Consider the following 27,014-nt stretch of genomic DNA (forward strand, 5'->3'; position numbering starts at 1 on the left):
CCAGCCCTGAACAGACTCCTTGGCTGCAGGACCGGGAGGCAGCCACGCCCCAGCTCACGTCAGTGCAGTCACACGTTTAAAGGGCAAGTACTTTTAAAAACTACAGCTTTTTGGCCCCACTTCCAGAGATCCTGATTCATCAGCTCCACAGTTTACTGATTATCTGTATTTAGGAACCATCGGCATCAAGAAAAGCTACTCATTCTGCAATCTCTCAGAATATCCTCACATTAAGTCCCCAAGAAATTGCATACCTGACCCTTCCAGCTTCACATTACACTTGGACTGAGAATGCTTTTCATTTAACTACGATTTAATGTCTTATTCTGTGCTTTATTTTTAATTTAATTTATGTATTTAGCTGTGCTAGGTCTTTGTGGCCCGAGGTGCAGTGAGCAGGGGCTGCTCGTTGCGAGGCGCAGGCCTCTCACTGTAGTGGCTTCTCTTGTTGCGGAGCACAGGTTTCGCTAGCTGTGGCACACGGGCTCTAGAGCACAGGCTCAGGAGTTGGGGAAGACAGGCTCAGTTCCTCCGCGGCATATGAAGATATTCCCGGACCAGGAATTGAACCCATGTCTCCTATATTAACAGGCAGATTCTTTACCACTGAGACACGAGGGGAGCTCTTCTATGCTTTCATCTAATGGTTAAATTAAGAAAGAACACAGTGAAGAAAGTTTCTTTCTTGTGTAGAACGTTAAGTGGAGACATTATTGAATGATTCAATCTCTAACATGTAGAAAAGATTCAGTAGCTGGTTTCCTGGAGTCAGTTGTGATAAGCATTCTAATTCATAGTTTTATCCTTAACTACAATAAAAATACTACTACTACTTAGGGTGGATGTTCTGGTTTTCCTGACCTTTCTACTGATTTCTACATTTGCCTTAGTAATTCTATTATTATGTGCCTTTAATTGTCTGTTTCCTCAAAAGTTTTTTACAAGTAGATTATTGCTATAAATAACAAATTAATGAAAAATGTTTCTTCTGCATCTCCCAGGAAGATTCCAGGTGATTATAATTTGTTGTATAAGAGCAGAAACTACTGTAGTATAGTTGGAGCTTGTCTGTGGGTTATACTTTCTGCCTCAAGCAACTTTGTCAGGTTTGGATGAAGAAAAAATAGGATAAATGTGTTGTGTGTTTGTGTAAAAGTGTGTGAATGTCTGCTGTGTGTATGATAGTTCAGCTGCCTCTGACAGTCATATTATCTCACCATCTTTCAGGGCCTGTGTGGCTAAAGATCAGTCAGATTTAAATTTGTATATACACATACAAGGGTACTAAAATTCTTGCCTGAAGTCATTATCAGGCTGAAGGCTAACAGTTTTGAGAATCTGCAGGGTAGTATGTAAATATTGACGAGACCACATCATTCATTCACTTGTTCTGTCAATCAACAAAGATTGACTAAATGCCTGTGTTTTATGAGACAGTGTTAGGACTACTGTCCCTGTTTCTAAGTTGCTTACAGTGTGTAGAAGAGATGGAACTCTGTAATACAAGACATGATGTTTATTGCTAATATTCCCCAAAAAAGGGTGTGGGGAGGAGAGCAGAGAGTCCCTCTGGAGTGTCCAGGTTTGCGGCAGGTCAGTGAACAGCTCAGCGTATTCTGCCCAGGAGGCCAGGGCCGAGCCTCACCCCCTCTGCATAGGAGGAGAAGCTGAAAGGACAGCAGAGTGCACCGTTTGTTCTTTGTGTCCAAGCGGAGACGCTGTAGAACCAGACTCCCCCACTTGAATTATAGCTTTACGTTCTATCAGATAGGTGCCAAGTCAAAGCTATCTATAATTAGCTGTAATAAACTTTTTGAAGCAAAGATGGAAGACAAAAATGGACATAAAACATGCGCAGATTGTCACAAAGATAAAAAGTGCTGTTTGGAGCATTCTCACTCGTGCTTTCCGCAATGTCTTCATTCTCTGTTTTCTGTTGCACGTGCTTCCTTGTGCTTTTAGTGTCTTTTTTTTTTATATATAGTTTTTCAAAATCTGCACCTATTTTAAAATCTGACACTCGTAACCCAACTGTATGTGAATTGCTGGCACTGTCTTTCAAGTTGGCCTCAGAACAGTTTTCTGAGTTGGCTTTCACTTTCCCATAAAACGAGATAAACAGAGCTTGCCGAAAAGTCGGAGGGAAATGGCCTTTAGCGGTTATGCTTCAACTGCATCATTAGATGCGGGGGAGTTCCTGTCTCAGTTGTCTTCATAAGCGCTTCAGTTTGGTTTCGAGATGCTGTGTCACCACCTTCCCTCCGCAGGAATTCATGGGCACCTGTAGGGTGAGGGGCCAGAGCTGAGGCGGGCGCAGGGAGGGCGGTGTGGCTAGAGAAGCACACGGGCGGAGAGCCACAGGCCTGCCTACTGTGAGGACCAGAGATCCTGTCATGAATTCTAGAGAAGTCTCATCTACAAAGCAGAGAGGTGGAGGCAAGCAGCTCTGCCGAGGGCGATGAAAACAGCTCTCTCGGAAGAAAGGACACTGGAGCTGAGTTTTGAACAGTGGGCTCTGCAGGTCAGCCTCCCTCAACCTGTTTTCATCATAACGAGAATGACCTGTCACTCGTCTAATCCTGTATGATACCCTCACGTGGGCACAGTCAGTTTCTGGTAGAAACATGACATTTTGTAGGGACATAAGGCGTATAAAGCCATAGGAGCTCTTTCTTTTATTGCTACCTCTAAACGATCTAAGGATGTGATTAATGAAATTATAAGCCTGAAATTAATAGCCATTATATATATAAAGAAAAAAGATAAATATGCCTTCTTAATTTTTTTCCCTAATATTATACTTTATCTTTTTTCCTTCAGAGTTTTACTCAATGGGTAATATTAACTGGGCAATCATGTATGTGTAATTATGATTAACACCATGTCCTGGATCCTTGAATTCTCTCAATATTTTTGTATAACAGTTACGATGGTTCCAACATCATATAGTTAGGTAATTGAGGCGTGAAGTGAAAGTCATTCAGTTGTGTCCAGCTCTTTGCAACCATGGAACTCTCCAGGCCAGAATACTGAAGTGGGTAACCTTTCCCTTCTCCAGGGGATCTTCCCAACCCAGGGGTTGAACCCAGGTCTCCTGTACTGCAGGCGGATTCTTTAATAGCTGAGCCACCAGGGAAGCCCCATTGAGGCACAGAGAAGTGAAATATTTTGCCCAGTGTCATTTAGCTAATAAAACGTCTGGGATTCTAAACCCTTGCAGATAGGAACTATACCCATGCTCTTAACTCCTGTGGTATAAAATTACAATCCTCCTATGAGTAGCAAAGATCTAGATGGATAGAAGAATTTTTGACAATAAATTCCTTAGGGAAATTGGGCAGGTGAGGCAAGAAAAGTCAGGGAGAAGATAGACTTTTAAGAAAAGTTTTATACCTTTTCTGCTACTTGAACTAAGACAAAAAAATACTTTTGTTATGGTAAAAGTGATAAAAATGAAAAAAATTTAGTCATAGAATTTCAAAACCTTTAATGTCTTATTATCAGTATCACTGGAAATTTTACTAGGATTCGGTCATTGGAACTAACATGTGTCTCTTGGCCAGAGTGTGGGCAGCTTGCTTCTCCTGTGCGGTATGTCTGCACCTGGAGGGCCACTGTCCGTGCTCTTCACTCTTCATGAGAAGAAGGAAGCCTTCCTTTCTCCTCGTTAATGTTGTGTCTGTCAGTAATTTTCAATAGACATCTCAGGCAACAATAAAACTGCTGCTCATACTGCGTCACACAGAGAAGATGAGATGGGGCATGGCTTACCTCCCCTTCTCAGGGTGTCAGCTGGGACCCTCCCCCTGGGACCCAGTCCACGAAGCACATCAGAATGTCATGTGGTGAGACCCATTAGGACCGGGCTAACTTTGAGTTCTCTTCATTTGCTGTTTGAGGAAGTTAGTCACAAACCCACACACCTTATTATTAGCAATAACTTCCCAACACATTTTGCAGCTGACCCAGGCACACCAGCGTATGCCACTGAACCCCATCTTTGCACACTCCACTCCAGGTCACGGAAAGGGAGAAATATATTCCAGCCAGAGGGAATGGTGCAAAGATAAAGAGGTCATCTGGTCCCATCACTTCATGGGAAGTAAATGGGGAAACAGTGGAAACAGTGTCAGGCTTTATTTTTTGGGGCTCCAAAATCACTGCAGATGGTGATTGCAGGAATGAAATTAAAAGATGCTTACTCCTTGGAAGGAAAGTTATGACCAACCTAGACAGCATATTAAAAAGCAGAGACATTACTTTGCCAACCAAGGTCCATCTAGTCAAGGCTATGGTTTTTCCAGTGGTCATGTATGGATGTGAGAGTCGGACTAAAAGGAAAGCTGAGCACTGAAGAATTGATGCTTTTGAACTGTGGTGCTGGAGAAGACTCTTGAGATTCCCTTGGACTGCAAGGAGATCCAACCAGTCCGTTCTAAAGATCAGTCCTAGGTGTTTGTTGGAAGGACTGATGCTAAAGCTGAAACTCCAATACTTTGGCCACCTCATGCAAAGAGTTGACTCACTGGAAAAGACTCTGATGCTGGGAGGGATTGGGGGCAGGAGGAGAAGGGGACGACAGAGAATGAGATGTCTGGATGGCATCACCGACTCGATGGACTTGAGTTTGAGTGAACTCTGGGAGTTGGTGATGGACAGGGAGGCCTGGCGTGCTGCGATTCATGGGGTCGCAAAGAGTCGGACACAACTGAGCAACTGAACTGAACTGAAAGCATATGGTATACTCCAGGAAAGCAGAGGGGGGTTAGAACTTTCAGTGTAGGGGATGGTCAGGGCAAGATTAGACTGGAAAACAGACTCAGACTCAGCTCCAAAGGGCCTTGGAACTGTTTTTACGTGCTGTGTGACCTGGGCCAGACTGGATGGGCCTCAGTTCTCCTGACCTTAATATTCAGCCCATACGGTCTTCTTCCCCAGGTTGTCAGCATGAAATAAGAAATGTGTCCAAAGGTCTGGGGCAGAGATGCACACAGCAAATATTGGTGGCAACACATCCCACTGTTTCCTGGCCTTCCCGCCCAGATAAAGGGATGTGAACTTTATTCTGTAATGGAAAGCCTTCAGGCATCCCAGGGAGAAAAGCCACCTCTGTGATCAGAATGGTTGTCTTCATTTTGAGGCAGCGATGAGCCCAGGCGACTTGGAGAAAGGCAGGACTGCAGAGGGGCAGTATCCCACGTTACTTACTTTCAGTAAGGTTTGCTCATAGGCTACTTCTTAGCTCCTTAAATTTAAGATTTTAAATCTTAATGCTGAGTCGACATTCATGGCGCCCACCTGGGCTCTGTTGCTTCCCAAGGACTACAGGTCGACGGGGTCACCGTGATCCCACGTTTCTTCCTTCTCTTGCCTGCAAGCTGGCTCTTGTCTCACGTTGCCACAGCACTGCCGCATTCTTGTGCATTCCTCCTCGGGCACACTGCAGGTGTCACCTGTGTTTACTGACGGTGTCAAAGAAGAGCTCCTCTCCATCAGGATCCTGGGAATCGTATTGTTTACTTCTACTTTGGGGATTCACCTGGTTCTGAAAGACTTCTGTTGGCTGAAGGAGAAAGTATTTTTACTTAGACACATCATTTTAATAGGTGTTTAAAACGTCATGGTACAGAGACCTACATTTAAGTATCATCTCTTTGGGGATTCCCGGTGGTCCAGGGATTGACACTCCATGCTGTCACTGGTTGGGGCCTGGGTTCCGTCCCCGGTTGGGGAGCTCAGATTCTGCAAGCCCGCAGCGCAGCCAATATATACATATTTATAGTCTCTTTCATTTACAGGTTGTTTGACTTGAAGCAGATCTCTCAGCCTCCCTGAGCCTGTTTCCCAGTCTATATAAGGCACAAGGTTATTGTGAGGATTGATGAGATGTTTACAGTGCTCGGCTCATAGAAAGCACTTATATTTTTCTGAGTCCCTTATAATAAAACTTTCCCACTGAAGTCTTTTTTTTTTTTTTTTTAAGGCAGCAGACTGTCCTGGGAAGCTGTTCATCTTCCATTCCTCTTTGCCAACTGCAGAAGCACCAGGGAAACTCAAAAACAGAGATGACAAAAAAATGATTAATACAGACAAAGAAAAGGTATTTGTAAACAGCTGCCCTTTGAAATGTCCACATGTCAGTTCTTACAAGGGAATAAAGAGAGAGGGCATGTGTGATTTGTGTAGGAAAGGGAGCGAAATTAAATGCATAAATCCAGGGTACTGTACATTGTAAGGAAGATTGTGAATTGTAAATAATTTGGGAAACTGTATATTCCTAGGGAAAGTGATATCTGACCTACATTAAGATAAAATCTCAAGTTTTTCATGTATAACCCATGTAAGACACTGCTTGGTGAGACTGTTAGGGGATGGGAGAAATGGGGGGAGATGCAGAAAGCTCAGGTAGAGGGTGAGTGTGATGGACAGCCCCCTAGGACGGCACTCCTGGGGTGCCCGGGGCTCAGCATACGCTCTGCTCAAACCCTCTGAGGTGTTGCCCTGGGACCCAGCCAGGGGGCAGGGTGAGCCGCGAGGCGGGCGTCCAGCCGGGGCCAGGCGGCCCCTGACAGGCCGCCTCGTCCCGGCCTGTGCAGGGCGGGCAGCGGCATCAGCGCCCCTGGAGTCATCAGGGGGTCAGGCGACAGCAGGCACACGCGTGCACTTCACGTGGCACACGCCTGGCACACGGGGCGCTCGACGCACACGCTCCCGGGGAGCACCACGGCTGCTTCCTCGCCCGGAGAACGTGATGGAAACGAACAGAAACGTTGCGTGCGTTTCAGCCCCCTCTGCGCGTCCTTTTCTTCAGATACTTTTCCAGCCTCAGAACAACGTCTACGACTCTCTGGCCAAAGACTGCGTGGCTCACGGCTGCTGCGTGACCCTCTTCCTCTTCCCCAGTCAGTACGTGGACGTGGCCTCCCTGGGGCTCGTGCCTCAGCTCACGGGCGGGACGCTCTACAAGTACAGCAGCTTCCAGGTAAGCGCCGCAGTCTCTCCCCTGGGCTCCTCCTGCCTCTCGGGACTTGAGAGCTGTGCCCCCTTGTGGGCAGCCGACAGATGGGAACTCTGGAGCCGATGGAAAGGACGGACTGGTGGTTAAGAATGGCTTTCCTGGGAAGCAGAGGGCGGGGAGTAGCACTGGCGCATACACACGAGCGTGTGTAAAACACGCAGCCAGTGGGGAGCTGCTGTGTGGCCCAGGGAGCTCAGCCCGGGCTCTGCGGTGACCTAGACGGGGGGCCGTGGGGTGGGGTGCAGGGTGAGGACGGAGGGGATGTAAGTATACTTAGGGCTGATTCACGTTGTTGTGCGGTAGAAACCAACACAATATTGTAAAGCAATTATCCTTCAGTCAAAAAGAAATTTTTAAAACAATTACAGAAAAATGCTTTCCTGCGTCCTAAGGTATGGCGACAGATTGAGCTCAATTCAGCCTCAGGTTTGAATATCAATGTAAGCTTCCCTGTTGGAGGGAAATAATAGTTTTGATAAAATGTTTATATGTTGTATAAAACTTTATATTCAGTATATTTAAGATGGCTTTTTAACGTGACCCTGTGTTTGTTTTAAATTGTTATGGTTTGAAGGGGTCAGTTCATTGTACCCCTCTCTTCCAAGCCTGAAGTGAGAGTCAAGAGGTGATCAGAATGTCAGCACTGGAAGGGACCCAGGTCTGTGGGACTTGCTACTCCTCTCCCCTCCGTGAGACAGACATCACTAGTCACACGGTGGGCGCAGATAGAAGTGTCTCCTGTGGACCCCTGGCCCTTGAGAGCACCAATATTGAGGGCCCGGCAATGCATGCTTCCTGCAGGCTGCCCGTTCCCACCGCCCCAGGGTGCAGAAGAGGCTGAGCTCTGCCCACCCAGCTCCTTGTCCCAAACTCAGACGTCACCTGCCCTCACCTGAGAAGCAGTGAGGAGGTGCCTCTGCTGTGTGTACCTCCACATGGAAACATGGAGTGGGAATGAGTGTTCCCGCAACAAATGTGACAGATGTTCATCATTTTCATTTTGATGACTGCCAATTACTTTTGCATAGCTATGTACTTGCATTGTAAACTAGCTAAGAGATTTGATAAGATCAAAGATTACAAGTGAAATAACATTGAAAGGGCTTTCAGAACCCTAAGATTTCTGGATAAACTAGGTTTTAATCAAGATTTTTTTTTTTTAAAGAATTGTTTTCAGTATTTTACTGCCACCTGGTGGACATGATTGTCCTTTATTCTTTTAGATGCACTTGGACAGCCAACAGTTTTTGAATGACCTCAGAAATGATATTCAGAAGAAAATAGGATTTGATGCTATTATGCGCGTTCGTACCAGCACAGGTACTTTTTATACTGTTTTTCAGGTGTCTCATGTATAATTGCTTCTTCTTGAAACTAACAACAGACCGGCAAAGAAAATGACAGTAAAATGAGGAGAAACAAAATTTCCGTCTTTCCTCATCTTCAGGTTTCAGAGCCACTGACTTCTTTGGCGGCATCTATATGAACAACGCCACCGACGTAGAGATGGCAGCCGTCGACTGTGACAAGGCTGTGACCGTGGAGTTCAAGCATGACGACAAGCTCAGTGAAGACGCCGGAGCCTTGATTCAGGTGACTCAGCGGACTCCTGTCTTTTGCTTAGTTTGTTACTGACAGTGGTCACTGGGGAGACCCCAAGACCGTCAGCTGTGTCAGTCTCTCCATAAGAAGTCCAGCTCCGTTTCTCCGAGGGTGGAAGTCACTAGATTGGCGCACTGTGGTTTACTCTGCACACTCTGATCCTGTGCTGTTTCTCTGAAGTAATGATGTCTATGGAGTCTTTGCATGAGACCCCACAGACTTGAGGTCAGATGACAGGCTTCGGTCCCCAGCGCCGCTGGTTTGTGTACCCCTGCCGTGCGCCGGACACCGTGCTGAGACGGGTCGTCATATCAGAAGCAGGTGTCCACAAGACCTGGCTTTGTAGCAAGTAAGATTAACTAGAAGCTGTGGAGACTCTGACATAAAACAGGAGAAATTCTAATGCTCAGTTTTCAGACAACAGTATCACCCTCAAAGAAGGGAGAGGTTGACATCAGATTGAGGAAGAACTCTAGTAACTAATGTGTGCTTTAAAATCACAGAAATGGGGACATGGTTACTTGTTTGCATTATCAAAATGTATACATTTATCATTAGTATAAAACCTGTCACCAGAGCTAGCTGTTTCTTTTTGGGTGAAGTGAGCCTGGAGTAGGACTATGATAATGTGAAGGTATTATTTCTGGACCTGAATCCCTGGCAATAAAATCTAAGCTAGGAAGTGTAGCATTGTGGAAATGCAAACAAGTATTTGCATGTGAACAGCCCTATTAAAACCTAAGTTTAAACCAGCGAAATGCTACATGGACTCCCAGTGTATTGCTGGCCATCTTTCCTCCCTTATGTGTTGTTTAGTCTTTAGCAATAATAGGAAAAGCCTGTTGGAGGCTTTAGAGGTCTTGGGGCTGTGCACGCTGTTCTGTGCATGTAAGTGAGAGCAGGCTAGCTTGGGTGGACGTGCTAACCAGGAGACACATGCCCTCAATGTTGCCTCTGCAGTGCGCTGTGCTCTACACAACCGTCAGCGGTCAGAGACGACTTCGGATTCACAACCTGGGCTTGAACTGCAGCTCCCAGTTGGCAGATCTCTATAAAAGCTGCGAGACAGACGCCCTCATCAACTTTTTCGCCAAGTCAGGTAACTCTCTGCCAGTCCTGGGGTACAGAGTACCTTGCCTAGTGGTTCAGGCAGCCTTATGGATTAACCGAGTTAGTAGCTAACTGGTCTTGGGATGGTGTAGCCTTCTGGTGGGTAGATTCAGAATTTATAAAAGCAGAGGGTGAAGAATAAGAGTCAGCATTTCTAAGTCTAGACAAATAAGGAGAACACTGAGTCCTTCCCAGGGCAACAGAGATGAAATTGAGGAAGGTGATCCTGAGACTCATGATGGTGTGCAAGTGTGCCCTCTGGCACATGGAGATAATGGAAGAATAGGGTCCCTCACATGAGACTGAACTGGATTATCCTTACCGAGATAATTAGGAATTGGTAGGGGCCCACGGAGGAGTTTTCTGGCTCCTTCTCCCCTCCTTGCCCCAAACCCCAGCTGAAATTCTACACTGAGCTTTAGAAGAGCAGTCCAGCCCATAGGAGTTCAGAACATCAGAGATGGTGAACTGGTCTTGCTTTTCTCTGTGAGTAGAGTCCTGTTTCTAATATTCTGAGGAAGAATCTGGACCGATTTCCTGCCTTTTGTTATAGGTAGGCTATTGTTTTCCGTTGGCTAAACCATCATACTGACTCAAGAGGAGAGAGCCTTATCCAATGACTTTAACATTGTAAAATGCTGTTATTCCTGACTGAGCAGTGTGAAGATAATAGCAATTTGTTCTTTTATTATATTTGGAGGGATCCATTTCTGAGCTAAACCTTTGATGCCCTTTTCATTGTTTTGTGCAAACAGCTTTTAAAGCAGTTCTACACCAACCTTTGAAGGTCATTCGGGAAATTCTGGTTAACCAGACTGCCCACATGTTGGCCTGTTACCGGAAGAACTGTGCTAGTCCCTCTGCAGCCAGCCAGGTAAGTCACCTGCTGTCTTCAGGGACTTGCTCACGCTGCGCTCTGCTGCTGAGGGCTGCTGTGGTCTGGGCACTGATATGCTGCCTGGTGAACTGTACAACCAGGAACTCCGAGGGTGCCACTGGGGACCATGGTATTTCTATGTGTGAAAGTCACTCAGTCAGACTCTGCAGCCCATGGACTGTAGCCCGCCAGGCTCCTCTGTCCGTGGGATTCTCCAGGCAAAAATACAGGAGTGGGCAGCCGTTCCCTTTTCCAGGGAATGCTCCCAAACCAGGAATCAAACCCACGTCTCCTGCAATGCAGATGGATTCTTTATCAGCTGAGCTACCAGGGAAGCCCATGCTATTTTTACAGCCAAAAAGCTTAGTGCCATTAAGTTATAGCCAAAAAACTTACAGCCATTAAAAAAATTTAGTGGCCTTACAACACGCATGAACCTCAAAATGTGTGTGTATATTGTGCTGACAGCCACTACATTATGTAAAACAAAAGAATGTTATATGTAAGAAATGTCAATATAAATCAGGTTTTCTTTTGCATATAAAGATGAATATTATATTGTGAAATGAGGACGCTTAAATACTTTTTGGATATATTAACAATCAAAGTTGACACGAGCTAATGGCAGAAATGACTTATCTATATTTTGTAAACACAAAATTTATAAATTCTAAAGTTCTTTGTATTTAATAGTTAATAATAGGGAATCCCCTGGCAGTCCAGTGGTTGGGACTCCGTGTTTCACTGCAGGGGGCACAGATTTGATCCCTGGTTGGTGAACTAAGAACCCCATGCTCAAGGCCAAAAAAACAAAAAATGAATAATAGGTATGAAGAGTTTTTAAAAAAAACTAGCTAATAACTTGAAATTTTAGAATATCTTTTAAATAAATCTGATTCATAAAAAGACAAAAAAAAAAAGGCAGAACCTCAGGCCCACATTTATTTTTGCATCTATTCTCTTTTTCATAATCTTTCCCATCATAGCTAGATGCCATTTTTCATAGCTGTGTATTAAACATCTGAACACAGAATCAAAGAAGACAGCAACAGGTGGGAGACTTTCTGGTTAATTCTTGTCCACAGTGACACCTGAAACCCCACCTAAAGCAGCCCTTCAGCAGCAACAATAGTAGAGATACATCTGGGGGCCAAATTCATAATCTGGGTAATGCAGGAAATTAAAAGATCGTTATTAGTTTGGACTTTTTACAGAAATTCCTTTGTTGTCCAGAGGGATTAAAGTAGCCATCCCTTCTTTCATCTCCTGCTGATAATCACAGGAGCAGCTCTCAGTTCTGTGTGAGCCAGTCCTCTTTGTCATTCAGAGGATTTGCCTCTTCTGTAAACTCAGCGTCAGTCCCTTCTCAGAGCATCCTACACAGAGCCCCCCGGGAGCTCCTGGGTACATGCCAGCCAGGACCACCGCACCCCCCAGTCTCACTGTTTGGAGCTCTAGAAACACTGCTGTGTCTGGAATGTCTCACACATCAGGAGGACTTGCTGAAGAAGAGCAGGTACAGTCAGTGAGCTCTAAGGAAGTTTATTTGCTAAAACAATTCGATTCAAAGAAACCTTACATTAAACACAAATCTGTTGCCTATTTAAGGGAAGAAATAAAACGGGTCGGTTCCTTCTGGTTGAAAGTTGTAAGCTTTGCCTTTACTACTAGATCATCTGTTTGCATAGTTTATTTCTGGAGTGACAGCATTCTGATGCCAGTCTGTTTCTGAAAAAAAGTAGATAAAGATTATTCCTGTTCTTCTGGAGATTTTTCTTTCTCCATTAGCACATTTCAGCTGTACCTTTATCCATCATGGAGTAGGGAAAATGTAGAGATGATAATACTGTTAGTAACACCATTACTTCACAGAATGGCTAGACTTGAGGTTCTTCTCAGAGAATGTAACTTCAGATTTGGTGGTCTTTCCATAGTTCATTTGCAAGAAGTTATTTCCATGGAGAAATTTGTACAGGAATTCTACTGTTTTATTCAATACTACGGAGCCCAAAGTTTCCTTGGTCCAAGCAAGACTGTTAAGGAGCTGTGTACTTGCATTATATGTATTGGACCTCAGGAGATATGCTTTTACTGAATTGTCAGGGCCAGCACAAGGTTGATGCAAAAGAGGAGCTTAAGGTGCAAAATTTAAGAAGGCACCCATTCTGCAGGTCATAGGACAGATGCTGGGTTCAGTTCAGTTCAGTCGCTCAGTCGTGTCTCACTCTCCGCGATCCCATGAATCACAGCACGCCACGCCTCCCTGTCCATCACCAACTCCCGGAGTTCACTCAAACTCATGTCCACAGAGTCGGTGATGCCATCCAGCCATCTCATTCTCCGTCGTCCCCTTCTCCTCCCGCCCCCAACCTTTCCCGGCATCAGAGTCTTTTCCAGTGAGTCAACTCGTCACATGAGATGGCCAAAGTATTGCAGTTTCAGCTTTAGCATCAGTCCTTCCAATGAACACCCAGGATTGATCTCCCTTAGAATGGACTGGTTGGATCTCCTTGCAGTCCAAGGGACTCTCAAGAGTCTTCTCCAACACCACAGTTCAAAAGAATCAATTCTTCGGCAGTCAGCTTTCTTCACAGTCCAACTCTCACATCCATACATGACCACAGGAAAAACCATGGCCTTGACTAGACGGACCTTTGTTGGCAAAGTAATGTCTCTGCTTTTTAATATACTATCAAAGTTCGTCATAACTTTCCTTCGAAGGAGTAGGCGTCTTTTAATTTCATGGCTGCACTCACCATCTGCAGTGATTTTGGAGCCCAAAAAAATAAAGTCTGACACTGTTTCCACTGTTTTTCCATCTATTTCCCATGAAGTGATGGGACCAGATGCCATGATCTTTGTTTTCTGAATGTTGAGCTTCAAGCCAACCTTTTCACTCTCCTCTTTCACTTTCATCAAGAGGCTTTTGAGTTCCTCTTCACTTTCTGCCATAATGGTAGTGTCATCTGCATATCTGAGGTTATTGATATTTCTCCCAGCAATCTTGATTCCAGCTTCTTCCAGCCCAGCGTTCCTCATGATGTACTCTGCATATAAGTTAAATAAGCAAGGTGACAATATACAGCCTTGACGTACTCCTTTTCCTATTTGGAACCAGTCTGTTGTTCCATGGCCAGTTCTGACTGTTGCTTCCTGACCTGCATACAGGTTTCTCAAGAGGCAGGTCAGGTGGTCTGGTATTCCCATCTCTTTCAGAATTTTCCACAGTTTACTGTGATGCTGGGTTAAGACATATAATTTAAAACAACATTAAAATTTAAAACAACAGGCAAAAAATTTGCCCTGTTTCTAAACAGTCAGCATCCCCTATTTAAAAGTTTCACTCCTCCCCTCCACATCTCAGAAAACCTATCGGTGCACGAGTTCTTCCTTAAAAATAAATAAAACAACATTAAAACAATTTTTAACCTTACATAAGCAGTGTAGCTTCCTTTTATTATTAAATATAACAACTCACTTTCCCAAACTTAAATATATTACATCATATGGGAGTACATTGACTTCAGGAGGTAAGTCGCATCACCTTAACTGGAAAGTAATAGTTTTTTTTTTCCGTTACGACATCTGTTACTTCAAAACCCAAAGCAGAGAATTCTCCAAATTCAGTCAAACTTAACTCATATGAATTTGCACTCCTCACTCACACCTTTTCTTCCCGAGAGTAATTTCACTATTTATGAAGAGGATCAGGGAGGTGAGGAAAGGTTTTAAGTACTGATCTGTTACCATATTTTCTTCCCTACCTCAAAAATATTGACTATCTGTTTTCTTTCACTCTAACTCATTTTTCTTCGTCACAAAATTTCCTTCTTACTTTCACTCTCTGTTCTATTCCTCCTGCCCTCTATCAGTTCAGTTCAGTTCAGTCGCTCAGTCGTGTCCGACTCTTTGCGACCCCATGAATCACAGCACGCCAGGCCTCCCTGTCCATCACCAACTCCCGCAGTTCACTCAAACTCATGTCCATCGAGTCGGTGATGCCATCCAGCCATCTCATTCTCTGTCGTCCCCTATAGTCTCCTCTAATCAGACTTTTTAGTCCTGAAAGAGTCATCACGGGCCAAGCTCAACTCTTTTGTGGTATTTAGGGCAACAAATTTCTAAACTGTCTTAATATGACCTGATTAATGAGAAACAGCCAGTGAATTGCAAGATAATATTTAAAAACTGTACATACATGCTTCTCTATAGGAATCTAAGAACATTTTTAATCCATAACAGGTAAGATGCCTAACTGGTAATTAGCCCAGAAATAGCCCTGGGGCCACTTGGCTCCAGTGACCATGGTTTATGTCCTGTATCCTTGGATCGTAATTTTTTTTTTTAATCCTAATTTTCCTTGGCTGAAAACATATTCCAGTACCAAATGCTGTCAAATAAAAATACTTTATGCTAAATAAGTGAAGTAAGTCAAAGAAAGATAAATACCATATGGTTTCACTTATATGGGGAATCTAAAAGACAAAAACCTAGCTCAGACACTGAGAAGAGACTGGTGGCTGCTAGGAGGTGTGGAGGGCGGGCAAAGTGGGCGAAGGGGCTCAAAAGGTACAAACTTCCAGTTATAAAATAAGTAAGTAATGGAGAGATGATGTACAGCATAGCTGCTCTAGTTAATGACACTGTATTGCATGTTTGAAAGTTGCCAAGAGTAAAAAGTTATTAAAGTTATTAAAAAGTTCTCATCACAGGAAAATTCTGTAACTTTGTATGGTGATGATGTTAACTAGAATTGTGATCATTTCACAATATATACAAGTATCAATTATTATATACCTGAAACTAATGTTAAACGTTATTTCTCAATTATAATTTTATGCTAGAGAAGAAATTCTGAGAGCATTTCCTCATACGAAGAAACATGCATTTATCTAACTGTCTTTGGTTTTTTTGAAAGGAGATAAAAGTTGAGAGGAAAAACAAACTTCAAAGTAGAATTGTTCTAATATATTTTCCTTAACCAGTTAGAAAGTTCTGTCTTTACATATTCCTTACTTAGAAGATCATGAGAAGCGATGATAAAGGGATTTGAGAAATAAATCCTATTAATAACAGAGCCCTAAGGGAAATTTTCTTTTCAGCGTGTATTCTGTTAAGTGTATATTTTTTTCATCATTAAAATAGAAAGCTAAAAAGAAATCATGAATTTATAGATCAGGTATTTATATTTGCAGATTATCTATCTCCTGTATATGCTTTTCTTTGGGATATTTTGTTTATTGACCTACTATAAATGGAAGAAATGACACTCAGTCTCTCTTGATTCTGAGCCATATTTGTAAAACTGTGTTGGTAAGGTTAAACACACAGGCAAATTATTTGTAATTTTTTTACTCATGTTTCTAGAATTGCTTCATTATGTTACGGTTTGGAGCATCATATTATGGTATGTACTTGGAGGCAGTTAGAATGAAGTCAGAATGAGGTCACATGAGCCAGAGAGAGGATGGAGAGGAAGAGGGTACAGGTGGATTTTAAAGGTTATAAAGGTGGATTATAACATAATTGAGAGAATTTGTGTTCAAATTGAAGGTAAAGAAAAAATGAAATTAGGGTTCATCTAGTAGCTCTAGTATCTGAAACAGGAAACATAAGAGGAAAAACATGTTTGTGGAATTGTAGGAGTTTGACTTTTTCCTGTTATCATTTAGTGACATACCTAATAAGTTCACAAAACATTTCCTGTTTTGATTTCTATACATATTGAGCAGTACTGGAATCTGAACTTTCCTTATTACGGTTTATCTGTCTATATGCGTATCATCCCCAGTGCACATTAGACAATGTTGCATGTGGACTCTGGCTCATTCCTCTGCAGAGGCGTGGATGCTGTGATAGAACCTGTGACACAGCCCTGCCTCAGTGTCTGATGAGTCTGTGACTGAGTTTAAGCTGCAGGAAGAGCACACAGGAAGAGAGATCCCGGGGGTAGCTGGAAATGCTGTTCTTGAACTCAAGAGGTAGAAAGAAGCTGGTAATACAGATTAGGGAATAATTTATACATTTTATTTAATAAACGTGTATGTGACACTATGTGCTGGACATTCCTATAAGTGATCCACAGATGAGAAATAATTTAATCCTCCTAAGCACCCCAGGATCATGAAGTAGAGGTGTTATTTCAGAAGAGAAAGTGGAGGGAAAGAGAGAATAAGGCGTTTTCCCGAGGCAGGGCTGGGCCCACACGCCCCGCGGCGAGCTGTGCCAGGAGCACTGCGCCAAGCCGCCAGGACCCTGGAGAGCGTGGCAGCCACCCGCCTCGCTGGGAGTACCTGCCCCGCGCTGCTGTCCCTGCTCCGGGTGCTGCACGTGGGTTACCGTTTCGTCCTCGCTGCAACCTCAGAAAGCAAATCTCGTTTCTCTTTGGTCTTGATTCTCAGTAAAGAGCAAGCATCTGAAACCAGTGTCTGTCTCTTCCAGCTGATTTTGCCGGATTCCATGAAAGTCCTGCCGGTGTACATGAACTGCCTGTTGAAAAACTGCGTGCTGCTCGGCAGACCCGAGATCTCCACGGACGAGCGGGCCTACCAGAGGCAGCTGGTCATGACCATGGGCGTGGCCGACTCGCAGCTCTTCTTTTACCCACAGCTTCTGCCCATAGTAAGCAGGAAGTGCGTTGTGGTGGCGCATTTCCTAGAGACGTCTGGGAGAGAATCATCGTTTGTTCTTAGCCAGAAACTTCGTTGTCATGTGCAGCGCAGGCCTGAGACGGGCTCGGGGCCGGGCGCTCCAGCCCTGCCCTCATTCCCAGATGGGTCCTCTTTGACGGATTAGGCAGACTGAATGGTCAGGAAGCCCACCTTCAGTTGAAGAAATCTACTCTATGGCATGAAAGGCAACTGCTATATCTGTATGGACTTATAAACACACGTTTGTGTTTAGACAGTGTATTAATTGAGAGTCATCACGTTTCATCAGAATGGCTCTAATGAGCCTTGTGCAGACGCCCTCAGGGAATTTACCTGGTGATGTACTCTGCTTCTTTACTGAAGACAGCCCTGACGTGCTCTGTGCCTCGGCCCCTTCCCCCGAGACCCAGCAGGTTATAGCTGCGGGATCAGAGCAGGGACAGCCGAGGGCTGGTTTCTGACTCCTGGATCAAAACTCAAGCCCAGGTTCTCAGTAGTAGTGCAGTTAGGAAGAGTTAACGTACGTTCAAATAATTGATTTTCAGGTAAAACTGGACTCTGCCAGAGAAGCTGGGACCCTGCGGGTCTCACTGTGACCGCCTTGCCGAGGTCCCAGTGGGTGCTCGCAGTGCTCTGCTGTGAGCACGGCGTCTGACAGCCTCTCCCTCTGGAGCGCCCGCTTCCCGGTTGCTCTCGCGCTGCCCCGGCCTCTCCCGCTGCCGCCTTTGCTGGCTTACCCTGCTTTCCCCGTGCGGGCCCCCGGCCGCTTCTCCCGTCTGTGCACACACCCCTGCGGGGGTCCGACCTGCGCCAGGCCGGCAGCCACAGTCTGTGCCGACGCTCCAGCTCGGGTCTGCAGCCGGCACCGCCCTGAGCTCCGCGCATTGGCGCTGCAGCCCCGGAGCCCCGGCCCAGGCACCGCCCGAGCGCGCCTCCTGCAGTCTCCCCTGCGCCTGTCCCCCTCTCTCCTTCCGGCTCCTCAGGACCGAAGGCCCACGCGCACCCTTCGGCTCTCTGCTTCCTCACCCACATCTCATCCGTCAGCACGTGTCAGCTCTCCTTTCCGAGAACATCCAGAGTTCGGCGGCCACCGTCACCACCCAGACCCCGGCAGAGTCGCCTCTCAGGGCCCCTGCGGCCCTCCGGGCACTTTTTGGCGCGGAAGTTAGAGTACCGCTGTTCAAGTAACTGTCGGTTCATGGGCCTCCGCCCCTCAGAACACCTCAGATTTCCCACTTCAGGAGATCCGACCTGCTTCCCGCCTGGGCCCCGCCCTGCTTTCTGTCTGACGCATCTTAGTTCTGTCTCTCACTCCAGCCACACTGGGCTCCCGCTGAGCCCTGACCGTCAGGGACAGTCCTGCGCCTGAGGGCCTCTGCACCCGATGGCCCCCATCTGGATGCCCACGGCCCAGCTCAGACGTTACCTTCTTAACAAACCTCTGACTCCCCTGTTTAAAACTACCACCACCAGTGTGCTCTATCTCACTGCCCTGCTTCACAGCACTTAACACCGTCTAAACTTCTATATACTTAGATTATCTGCTGTCTTTTCTTTCCTCCAAAACGTGGTTAGCTATGCAAGGCAGGGATAATTGTCTAATGACTGGAACGCCTGGCGCAGGGCAAGGACTCATGGAATGGGAACTGGGAGGGAGGGGGAAGGAAGGGGAGCAGGAGGGCCTTCTGACCGTCGCCTCTGCCCCGCAGCACACCTTGGATGCCAAGAGCACAGCATTACCTGCTGCTATTCGCTGCTCTGAGACCCGTCTTTCAGAAGAAGGAATCTTCCTCTTGGCCAACGGTCTAAACATGTTCTTATGGTTGGGGGTAAGCAGCCCACCAGAACTGATTCAAGGAATCTTCAACGTGCCATCTCTTGCACATGTCAACACAGATATGGTAGGTATTTTTTGTTTTGCAGTAATAAATTCTTAAATGCTTTTTGTTCATGTGCAACCAAGTATTATAGAGAAAACAATAAGGTGTGTAGTTCTATATAAGAGAATTTCATGTTTTAATGAATAACAATTAGCTAGCATAAAGTTGTTTGTATAAAGTATTATCCAACAACCAAATAATATGGCTTTAATAGAGATTGCCAACACTACCAGAGCATTTCCTATTTGTTAATCACTGTGCTCCAAATACTTTAAATACACTGTTTCATTTAATTCTTGTAACAAGTAAGTGAGACAGATACTAGTATCAACATTTTCTAGACATCTCCAGTGAGGTAGAGACAAGTTCTCTCAGCAGTAATGGCAGAGGTGGGAGGTGAGTTTGGTCTTGGGCTCTGGGCTCATCCCTGGTGCTGAACTACTTATTCACAAGGTTGTAGAATCTGTCATACACGTTTAGCTACAGATATGACCACCCCACAAAAACAAATTATGCGCCCTTCTGTTTCATTTATTTCAAAAGAGATTTTAGATTTGATGTAGAATGAACACAAATGATGTTCTTAAACTACAATTGCTGGCTTTCCTAGTACACTTTGAGAATCACACTGACTACATACCTTATTTGCAGACCATCGTGTGAGCACCACTGCTGTGATGGTTGTCTTCCTCTGCTTGACTGGATTCCCTATGAATTCAGATGCAGAATGCAGCAGAGAATTTGTTCCCTGAGCCTCACTTATGTTTTGGCAGATGTCTTAAGGCTTTAATTTCTGGTATGAAGGTAGACACATAGCATCTGGAGGACGAGTCTGGATTAAAATTTCAGGTTAAATAGATACGTGGTTAGTTTAGAGAGCTGCATATCTGTTATGAATGTAAAAATATATTTTTAAAGAAGGTATCCATTAAGACATTAGTTTTAAGGTGAAGAGTCAGAAATAGTAAGATGTTTGCATGTGGTTGATGCACGTGCATACTGCATGTGGTGAAGAATGATTAGAAATTCAATTTCTTAAAAATTAGAATGCAGTGGGCAAACAACTGTGAGTGTGAAGAATGTTTATATAAAATTTAAGGAAGCTGCCTCTTATGTAATGTATTAAATATTAAATTTCACATTAAATTCACATATAAAATAAATGTTAATGCATATTTGTTAAATATACGTATGAAGTAGCCAAAGTCTGTCCACCACAAAGCAACAGGTTGCTGGGTTTGTGTTTATGTCTCCATATTTCTTCTCAACCTTCTTCAAAAAGTAAGACAAAAACCAAATATTGCTTTCTTTTTAGAGACAGTTGGTACTTTGAGACATATAAAGTATACTTATTTTATGTTTGTTTTTTAAATGAATATTAAAAAATAGTCTTAAATGTCAAGAGAATACATAGAGGATGTGGAATGTGAATATAAATAATGAATTTCTTGCCATTTTTTTTTAACAATTCCTGTGAAAAATATTGGCTATGATCTTTTCCTAAGACGTGTGACTTTTTGGTAAAATGTTCCAGTTCACTTTTCCAGTAGCTAACTCACAGATTTTGTCTTAGCTCTTGGTATCTCCTTGCTTAGAAGTAAGCATTAACATTTACTGTCTTAATGAAAGAAATCTAAGTTCAGATCTCTCATGTCTGCCAGGGGCCACATGCAGTGGGTGCTATCTTTTATATACCATTACCCAGATTTCAGGGAAATCTAAGAGGCCACATTTCCTCAGAGAAGTCAGCATTTGGTGGTTTGTTTGAATGTTGGGACAGTGGTATTTGGATGGCATTTTCCACATGGGGTAATGCCTCAGGGTCCTGCCGCTGATCCACTGAAGGAAAAGAATATCCTTCTCGCATAACACAGCCTTGAAATATCCATCTTGCAAAGGAATTAAAATCATGGTGAGTTGACATTCTTTGCAAAAATCATGTACTGTTTCTGTCAAATTATGCTGATAAGTATGCTGCTGCTGCTGCTAAGTCACTTCAGTCGTGTCCAACTCTGTGTGACCCCTTTTTAATGCATTTTTATTTCACATTTTTGGTTTTTAGGTAGATGAACTAAGCCAACAGCATGGAAGGATGTTTTTTAACTTTAACATTCTAATAATCTCATTCTGCTTCTATCTAAATGTTGTAAGTTGTACTGAAACTTAAACTTTATTTTCCTTAAATTTAGACATTATTGCCTGAGGTGGGAAATCCATACTCACAAACACTCAGAATGATAATGGGTATTATTCAACAAAAGCGGCCATATTCAATGAAGGTAAGAAAGAAATTTTCTTCTTTCTTCAAGTGTTCTGATTTCCTTACAGACTTTAAAATGCATGTCCTATATTTTTATAACATGATTTCTGATAGAAAACTCACAATGTCTGAGTATACCTACCTACCTGTCAACCACACACATACAAAAATAACTATCACCATGCATTAACTATGGGTTATCTTATAAGTATTAACTTAAGAAACAATTGATATTATTAAGTCGTTGAAATGACTTTTCCTTCAATGCTTAAAATTATAGAAGTATAAAGGCATTTGTTAAATTTGACTTTTACAGCTTTTATTATCTCTGAAAAATTTTGTTATCCTAGTCCTTCCAAGCTTTTTTTGAGTGTGAGTAAAAGAATTTAAAATGTCTGTTAAGTCAGGAAAATTATGCCATGTTGCCAAGTGCCAAGTACTCACCCCATCTTCCTTTTCAAGCTCAATAGTAGAATCGCCTGGAATGTACAGATGACGGTGGTCTATTACTGTACTACTTCCTGCAGAGGTGCAGGACACTCAGCTGCAGGCAGGCCTCTACAAGAACCAGGATATTGTGGGGCTATTGTTCCCCCAAAACATAAATATTATGTCAGTTTATATCAGTGTTCTTTACCATGATAGATACTCATGCATGCAAACGTCAACTTTGGTAGAACTTCAGAAAGTTGAATAAAGAGCTTTATAATCTCTAGGACATCTGGGTAAACAAAGCCCTTCCAGAACTGTTTTTACATCACTACTTGGGTTCAGTTTCAGGGCAGGACCTAGAGATGGCAGAGAAGATTCAAACTAAACATGTTCTTCACACAACACTCTGAACACCCTGGAGACGTGATGAAATCTCAGGGTCTTATGACACACAGATTGACCACCACTAGTGTTCAGAAAGCACAGCAAGGATGATCCACCTTTGTCCTAGTGGCTGTATCTCCACAGCTGGCCCCAAATTGCAGAGGAGGAGCCAGACTAAACGTGGCGATCACCGCTGTGCTCAGTAACCCCTTTTCCAGGAAAAAAGAAAACCCTTTTCCTGCTTTCTCTCACCTGCTCCATGACCTGCTTCTCAAGGTCACCTCAGCTATTAAAAGATCTGCAGTAGTCGCCAAATATGATCTGTAAATAAAATATAAGAAATTATATAATATTAATAGTAATTTTAACTTGAATGATTTTATGTGCTACTTGCAAATGTATCTCTGTTTGAAAAATCCTTGACATTTTCAGGGTTTCAAAGAATTTGAAAATCTAAAATCCAGAAATGTGAGAGCTGAAGGAATCCAGGAGATGCCTGGTCCCCCACAGCCTCTCAGCTGCCATTGCTGCTTAGCTGACATGAAGAGGAGTGCACTCACCTGGTCAGGGCGCACAGCTAGGCCACAAGAGACACAGGCCTGTCCTGGCTGTTCAGTCCATGCACTTGGTTTTACTTCTTTTTCTCCAGCCTTTGAAAATGGATCACACAAAGGAAATGAAAACACATTTAAAGAGTCTTTATATCTTTGAAAGAGTCCCGATTGACTAGGAGGAGGAAAGGGTCAAGGATAGCAAAATCAAACCAGAAGGCATTGCTACCTTCTCGATTATGCTAGTTAGCTTTTCAGAGAATCAGCCCTCTTAGAGCTCATTGTCGGCACAGTCTTACATTTGTGGGAGAATTAAAAAAAAAAAAAATTTCTCTCACAGTGTATTCCCAGGTTACCTAAATCAGCTGCTTTACTGAAATTCTAGTCCTGCCCTGCTCATGGTTCTCCAGGCTGCAAAGTATTTCTTCTTCCTCTTGTGTTTCCTAGAATATTCCCTCCCCACTGGCTCCTTCCCAGTTTACAAGCTGTTTTCACATCTTCCTTCTTGGAAGCTGCTGCTTCTCCAAGACGCTGCTTCCTTTTCCTTTTTATCCCACAAATTTGTACTGAACACTAGAAACATAGCAGGCATTTTGCCACCATGCTTTCTGAAATGTTAATAACTGCTTGTAATTTCCTTCTTCCCATCTCCAGTTTTCCCTGAACTGCCAAACTGCTGAAGACATTTTAGTCTCAACCCCTTTACAGGATTGAGTACTACAGCTTTCCTCAATTTTTCTCTTCCGTCCGCTTTCAAGACATCATACTCTCCTGATTCTTTCTCACTGGCCTTTTTCCTTTGGCTTCTCTTCATTCATATGCCCCTTAGGACAAGTTGCGTTCTCCTAAGTTATACTCATGGCGCACTCCTCTCATTCAGCATACTCCTTTTGGGCTACCCTGATCACTGCTGTCATTTATCTGTGCCCTGTGAAACAGGCAATGTGAGAGAAGAAAATGCATTTTGAAGTACAATAATTCTGTAAGACCACTGGTAACATGGCCCAGAGAATATCCCATCTAGACCAGTTGGATTAACCACTCCTTCCACGGAAAGGACACACAGGAACCTGGGGGGAGACCAGCAGTGACCATTTTACAGTCCTCTCCCCTCCCCACCCCACAGAGCTGCGTCCCTCCCTATGGAAACACTGAGGGGAATAACACAGATTCCCAGGCCCTCCCAATATACTTTCTCTGGCATGGGTGGTATATCCATGAGAAGACTACCAGCGCGTCAAGACGCCATATCCACCACTTCTATAAATGCAGTTCCCTGAGACTTTCCACCAAGTGCTGAGTGATCCAGCTTTGTAGACTCAAATGCGAGAGCAGGACATTAATTCCTTTACCTTAAAGATGAGTTCCTTCCAAGGCTGAAATTCATCCCCTCTTCTATTTCCTATTTCAGATCATGGCCAGATGCATGCATCATTACAGTGACCACTACGTTTAAGCAAAAAAATAAATATGAACTTCTGTTAATTTCCATAGAACAGTTAAATTCTAAGGAAATTAGGGCCTCAAATCCTTCCCTCCATGGTGCTTTTGTTCTGCCCAGCCTCAGCCTGAGCTGTCTCACTGAGGCCAGACCCACATTGCTGTTGCCCATAGCAGACAATGGCAGAGTCCTAGAGGCACCTGGAGAAAGGTGGAGAAGACAATTTGCTTGTGTAAATTTCTCTTTTCGAGAAAACTGCCTTGGTTTCCGGAGAAGGCAATGGCAACCCACTCTAGTACTCTTGCCTGGAGAATCCCATGGACGGAGGAGCCTGCTAGGCTGCAGTCCATGGGGTCGCTAAGATTGGACACAACTGAGTGACTTCACTTTCACTTTCGTGCATTGGAGAAGGAAATGGCAACCCACTCCAGTGTTCTTGCCTGGAGAATCCCAGGGACAGGGGAGCCTGGTGGACTGCTATCTATGGGGTTGCACGGAGTCAGACACGACTTGAAGCGACTTAGCAGCAGCCACAGCAGCAGCCTTAGTTTCAGGCTCACCAGGATGCACACTTCAAACTCCTTGGCAATGTTCCCATGGGAGGGGCTAATTTCTTTCCCCACATCAGATGGGATATGACTGTGCACACTGCTGTTCCAGTGTCAGCTCCCAGGGCCTGGCACAGACAAGCCAAGACATCACGTGTGTCCGTACCCACATGGAATTCGCTGGCTCGAAACGGTAGCTGCGCCCAGCTGACATGGAACGTGCCTTCCTCACCGCAGCAGGCATGAAGCTGGTAGCAGCAGGCACTTTGCGTGGTTTCACAGGCAAAAGGAAGTGAGAGACGATGCCCTGGTTCTTCCTAATTATACAGGTGGTAGATAGAGACAATGTTTTGCACAGCTGTCTCCATTAACCACACACACAGCTCAATAGATATCAAATTCTGACCATTGTGATCATCTGCTTTAACTTCTTGAAATAGAAGTGAGTAAGTGGGTCAACAGAAGAGCTGAGAGTATTCATGACAAAACCTTTTTCTGGTCTTCCTCCCCACGGGCCTCTCCCTCTAGAGTAGCACTGTCCAATAATGCAAGCTGCACATTAATTCTGTACTTTGTAGCAGCCACAATTAAAATGAAAAACAATTTTGATAAGGTTTTATTAACTTATCCAAAATATTACCATTTCCACATGTAATCGGTATAAAATTTTGAATCTTTTAAGATTAATTTCAGTAGTTTAAGAACGTTATCTTTTCCATCTGTCTCCTTTGCAGCTACACTGCCTCTTTCAGGTCTTGACTGTCCCCCACCTTAGATGCTTCCAGCTGCTTCATGTCTCGTTTCCCTCACCCCCCTAGTGAACGCTATGCCCCATAGCCAGTTTTTCTTCATCACCGTCATTGAATCACATTTCCTACAAAAACCCAAATGCGTCACCTCCCACAGACCTCTAGAAGTGTGTGCTAATTTACCTGCCATCCAGGACTGTGTATTTGGCACGTGGTTCCCCAGTAGAATGCTCCCTAACACCATACTCCCACATCCTTAAGGAAATCCTACCCTGTCCTTTAAGGTTCTGAGATTCACTGCCATTGTGAAGCCATTTCCATGGCATTCTGCTTGTGTTTCATTGTTGCCACTTACATGTCTTGATTTTCCTGGCTTTGCACTCACTGCATCTCTCCACTCTGGGTAACAGACTTTCCTATCCTCCTGCAAGACCTCATAGACAACAGACATGTAATTCTGGTGGAACTGAAGCATACAAAATTGAGGCACATTCAGGAAATGTTTATAATCAGCTGCCTTGTTGTTTTCTTCCTAGCTGACGATAGTAAAGCAGCGAGAACAGCCAGAAATGGTTTTCCGACAGTTCCTGGTAGAAGACAAAGGACTTTATGGAGGATCATCCTACGTGGATTTCCTTTGTTGTGTTCACAAGGAGATCTGTCAGCTGCTTAATTAACAGAACCTTCTCTGCTGTTAATACTGCATTTCTAAGGAGACACTCTCCTTCTTGGTGCCTAATTCTCCAGATAGTAACCGTCTAGTTTTGATTTCTTGCTCATTTTCAGAATAGCTTTCCAAGACGGCATTTTAGAACTTCAGCTTTGGTGCTCAGGTATAAAGCCAATTGAGGTACAACTGTACCTTAAAGGGAACAGTCTATTTCTGATTGCACAATTTAAAAAAAAAATGATGCAGTTTGCATTTCATGAAAGGCATAGTTTACAGAACTGTAAACATTCTCAGTTTTCTTTGTGCTAGACATATAAATTATTTTTCAAAATGTATAGATTTGGGGTACAAAGTTGTCTCAGCTCCTCTCCCACTTACAGTTAGGGATAAAAAAATTAATTTTTACATTATACTTAATTTTTTTAAACAATATAACCCCATTGAACATTTTTCAACTTAAGGTTTGCATAGCAGACTTTTAAATAACCTTCGAATATATTTTGTGGAACAATTTGTGTTCTACATTTTTTCATAATTACATGTTGTGTATGTTAAGACTATTTTCCAGTTGTTATTTTGTCTGTAAAACTGTCTTTATCAATATTCTTCATGGTTCCCTGTACAATTCTGATGGTTTCTACCTGTATATAATGGATCTTAACCAGTATCAATAAATCACTTCATATGCTCTTACCTACCAGGTAGAATTCATTATTTAAGTATTTTGAGGTTTTAAAAGAAATAAGAGTGGTAGTTAAAGTGTCTTGGAAAAAGTTGGATGGATGGATCACTAAAAAACTAAGTTTTGGGGGTGAGTTGGGAAGAATTAGGTAAATAAAGCA

General features: G+C 43.7%; 1 protein-coding gene and 1 long non-coding RNA gene across 3 annotated transcripts in view; one reads left to right on the forward strand and one right to left on the reverse strand.

The window, feature by feature from the left end:
* Positions 1 to 26,865, forward strand: part of SEC24D (SEC24 homolog D, COPII component) — a 114,204-nt gene extending 87,339 nt beyond the window's left edge. For both annotated transcript variants that reach the window (XM_055434892.2, XM_055434893.2), the window contains exons 14-23: positions 5,984 to 6,100; positions 6,812 to 6,982; positions 8,242 to 8,338; positions 8,466 to 8,611; positions 9,581 to 9,719; positions 10,486 to 10,604; positions 17,049 to 17,228; positions 18,967 to 19,158; positions 21,327 to 21,416; positions 26,039 to 26,865. In XM_055434892.2, coding sequence (XP_055290867.1) covers positions 5,984 to 6,100; positions 6,812 to 6,982; positions 8,242 to 8,338; positions 8,466 to 8,611; positions 9,581 to 9,719; positions 10,486 to 10,604; positions 17,049 to 17,228; positions 18,967 to 19,158; positions 21,327 to 21,416; positions 26,039 to 26,179 — 1,392 coding nt within the window. In that variant the 3' untranslated portion in view covers positions 26,180 to 26,865. The remainder of the gene's footprint in view (positions 1 to 5,983; positions 6,101 to 6,811; positions 6,983 to 8,241; positions 8,339 to 8,465; positions 8,612 to 9,580; positions 9,720 to 10,485; positions 10,605 to 17,048; positions 17,229 to 18,966; positions 19,159 to 21,326; positions 21,417 to 26,038) is intronic.
* LOC148777790 (uncharacterized) lies at positions 19,152 to 26,043 on the reverse strand. The gene is made up of 3 exons (XR_016037402.1): positions 22,774 to 26,043; positions 22,466 to 22,534; positions 19,152 to 21,955 (listed from the first exon to the last, which is right to left on the reverse strand). It is a non-coding gene; the product is annotated as an uncharacterized LOC148777790 (long non-coding RNA).
* Positions 26,866 to 27,014: the final 149 nt, after the last annotated feature.

The sequence above is a fragment of the Moschus berezovskii genome, chromosome 5 (assembly GCF_049115385.1).
Source record: "Moschus berezovskii isolate FMDL1 chromosome 5, NW_MosBer_1.0, whole genome shotgun sequence".
NCBI classification, from domain to species: Eukaryota; Metazoa; Chordata; class Mammalia; order Artiodactyla; family Moschidae; genus Moschus; species Moschus berezovskii.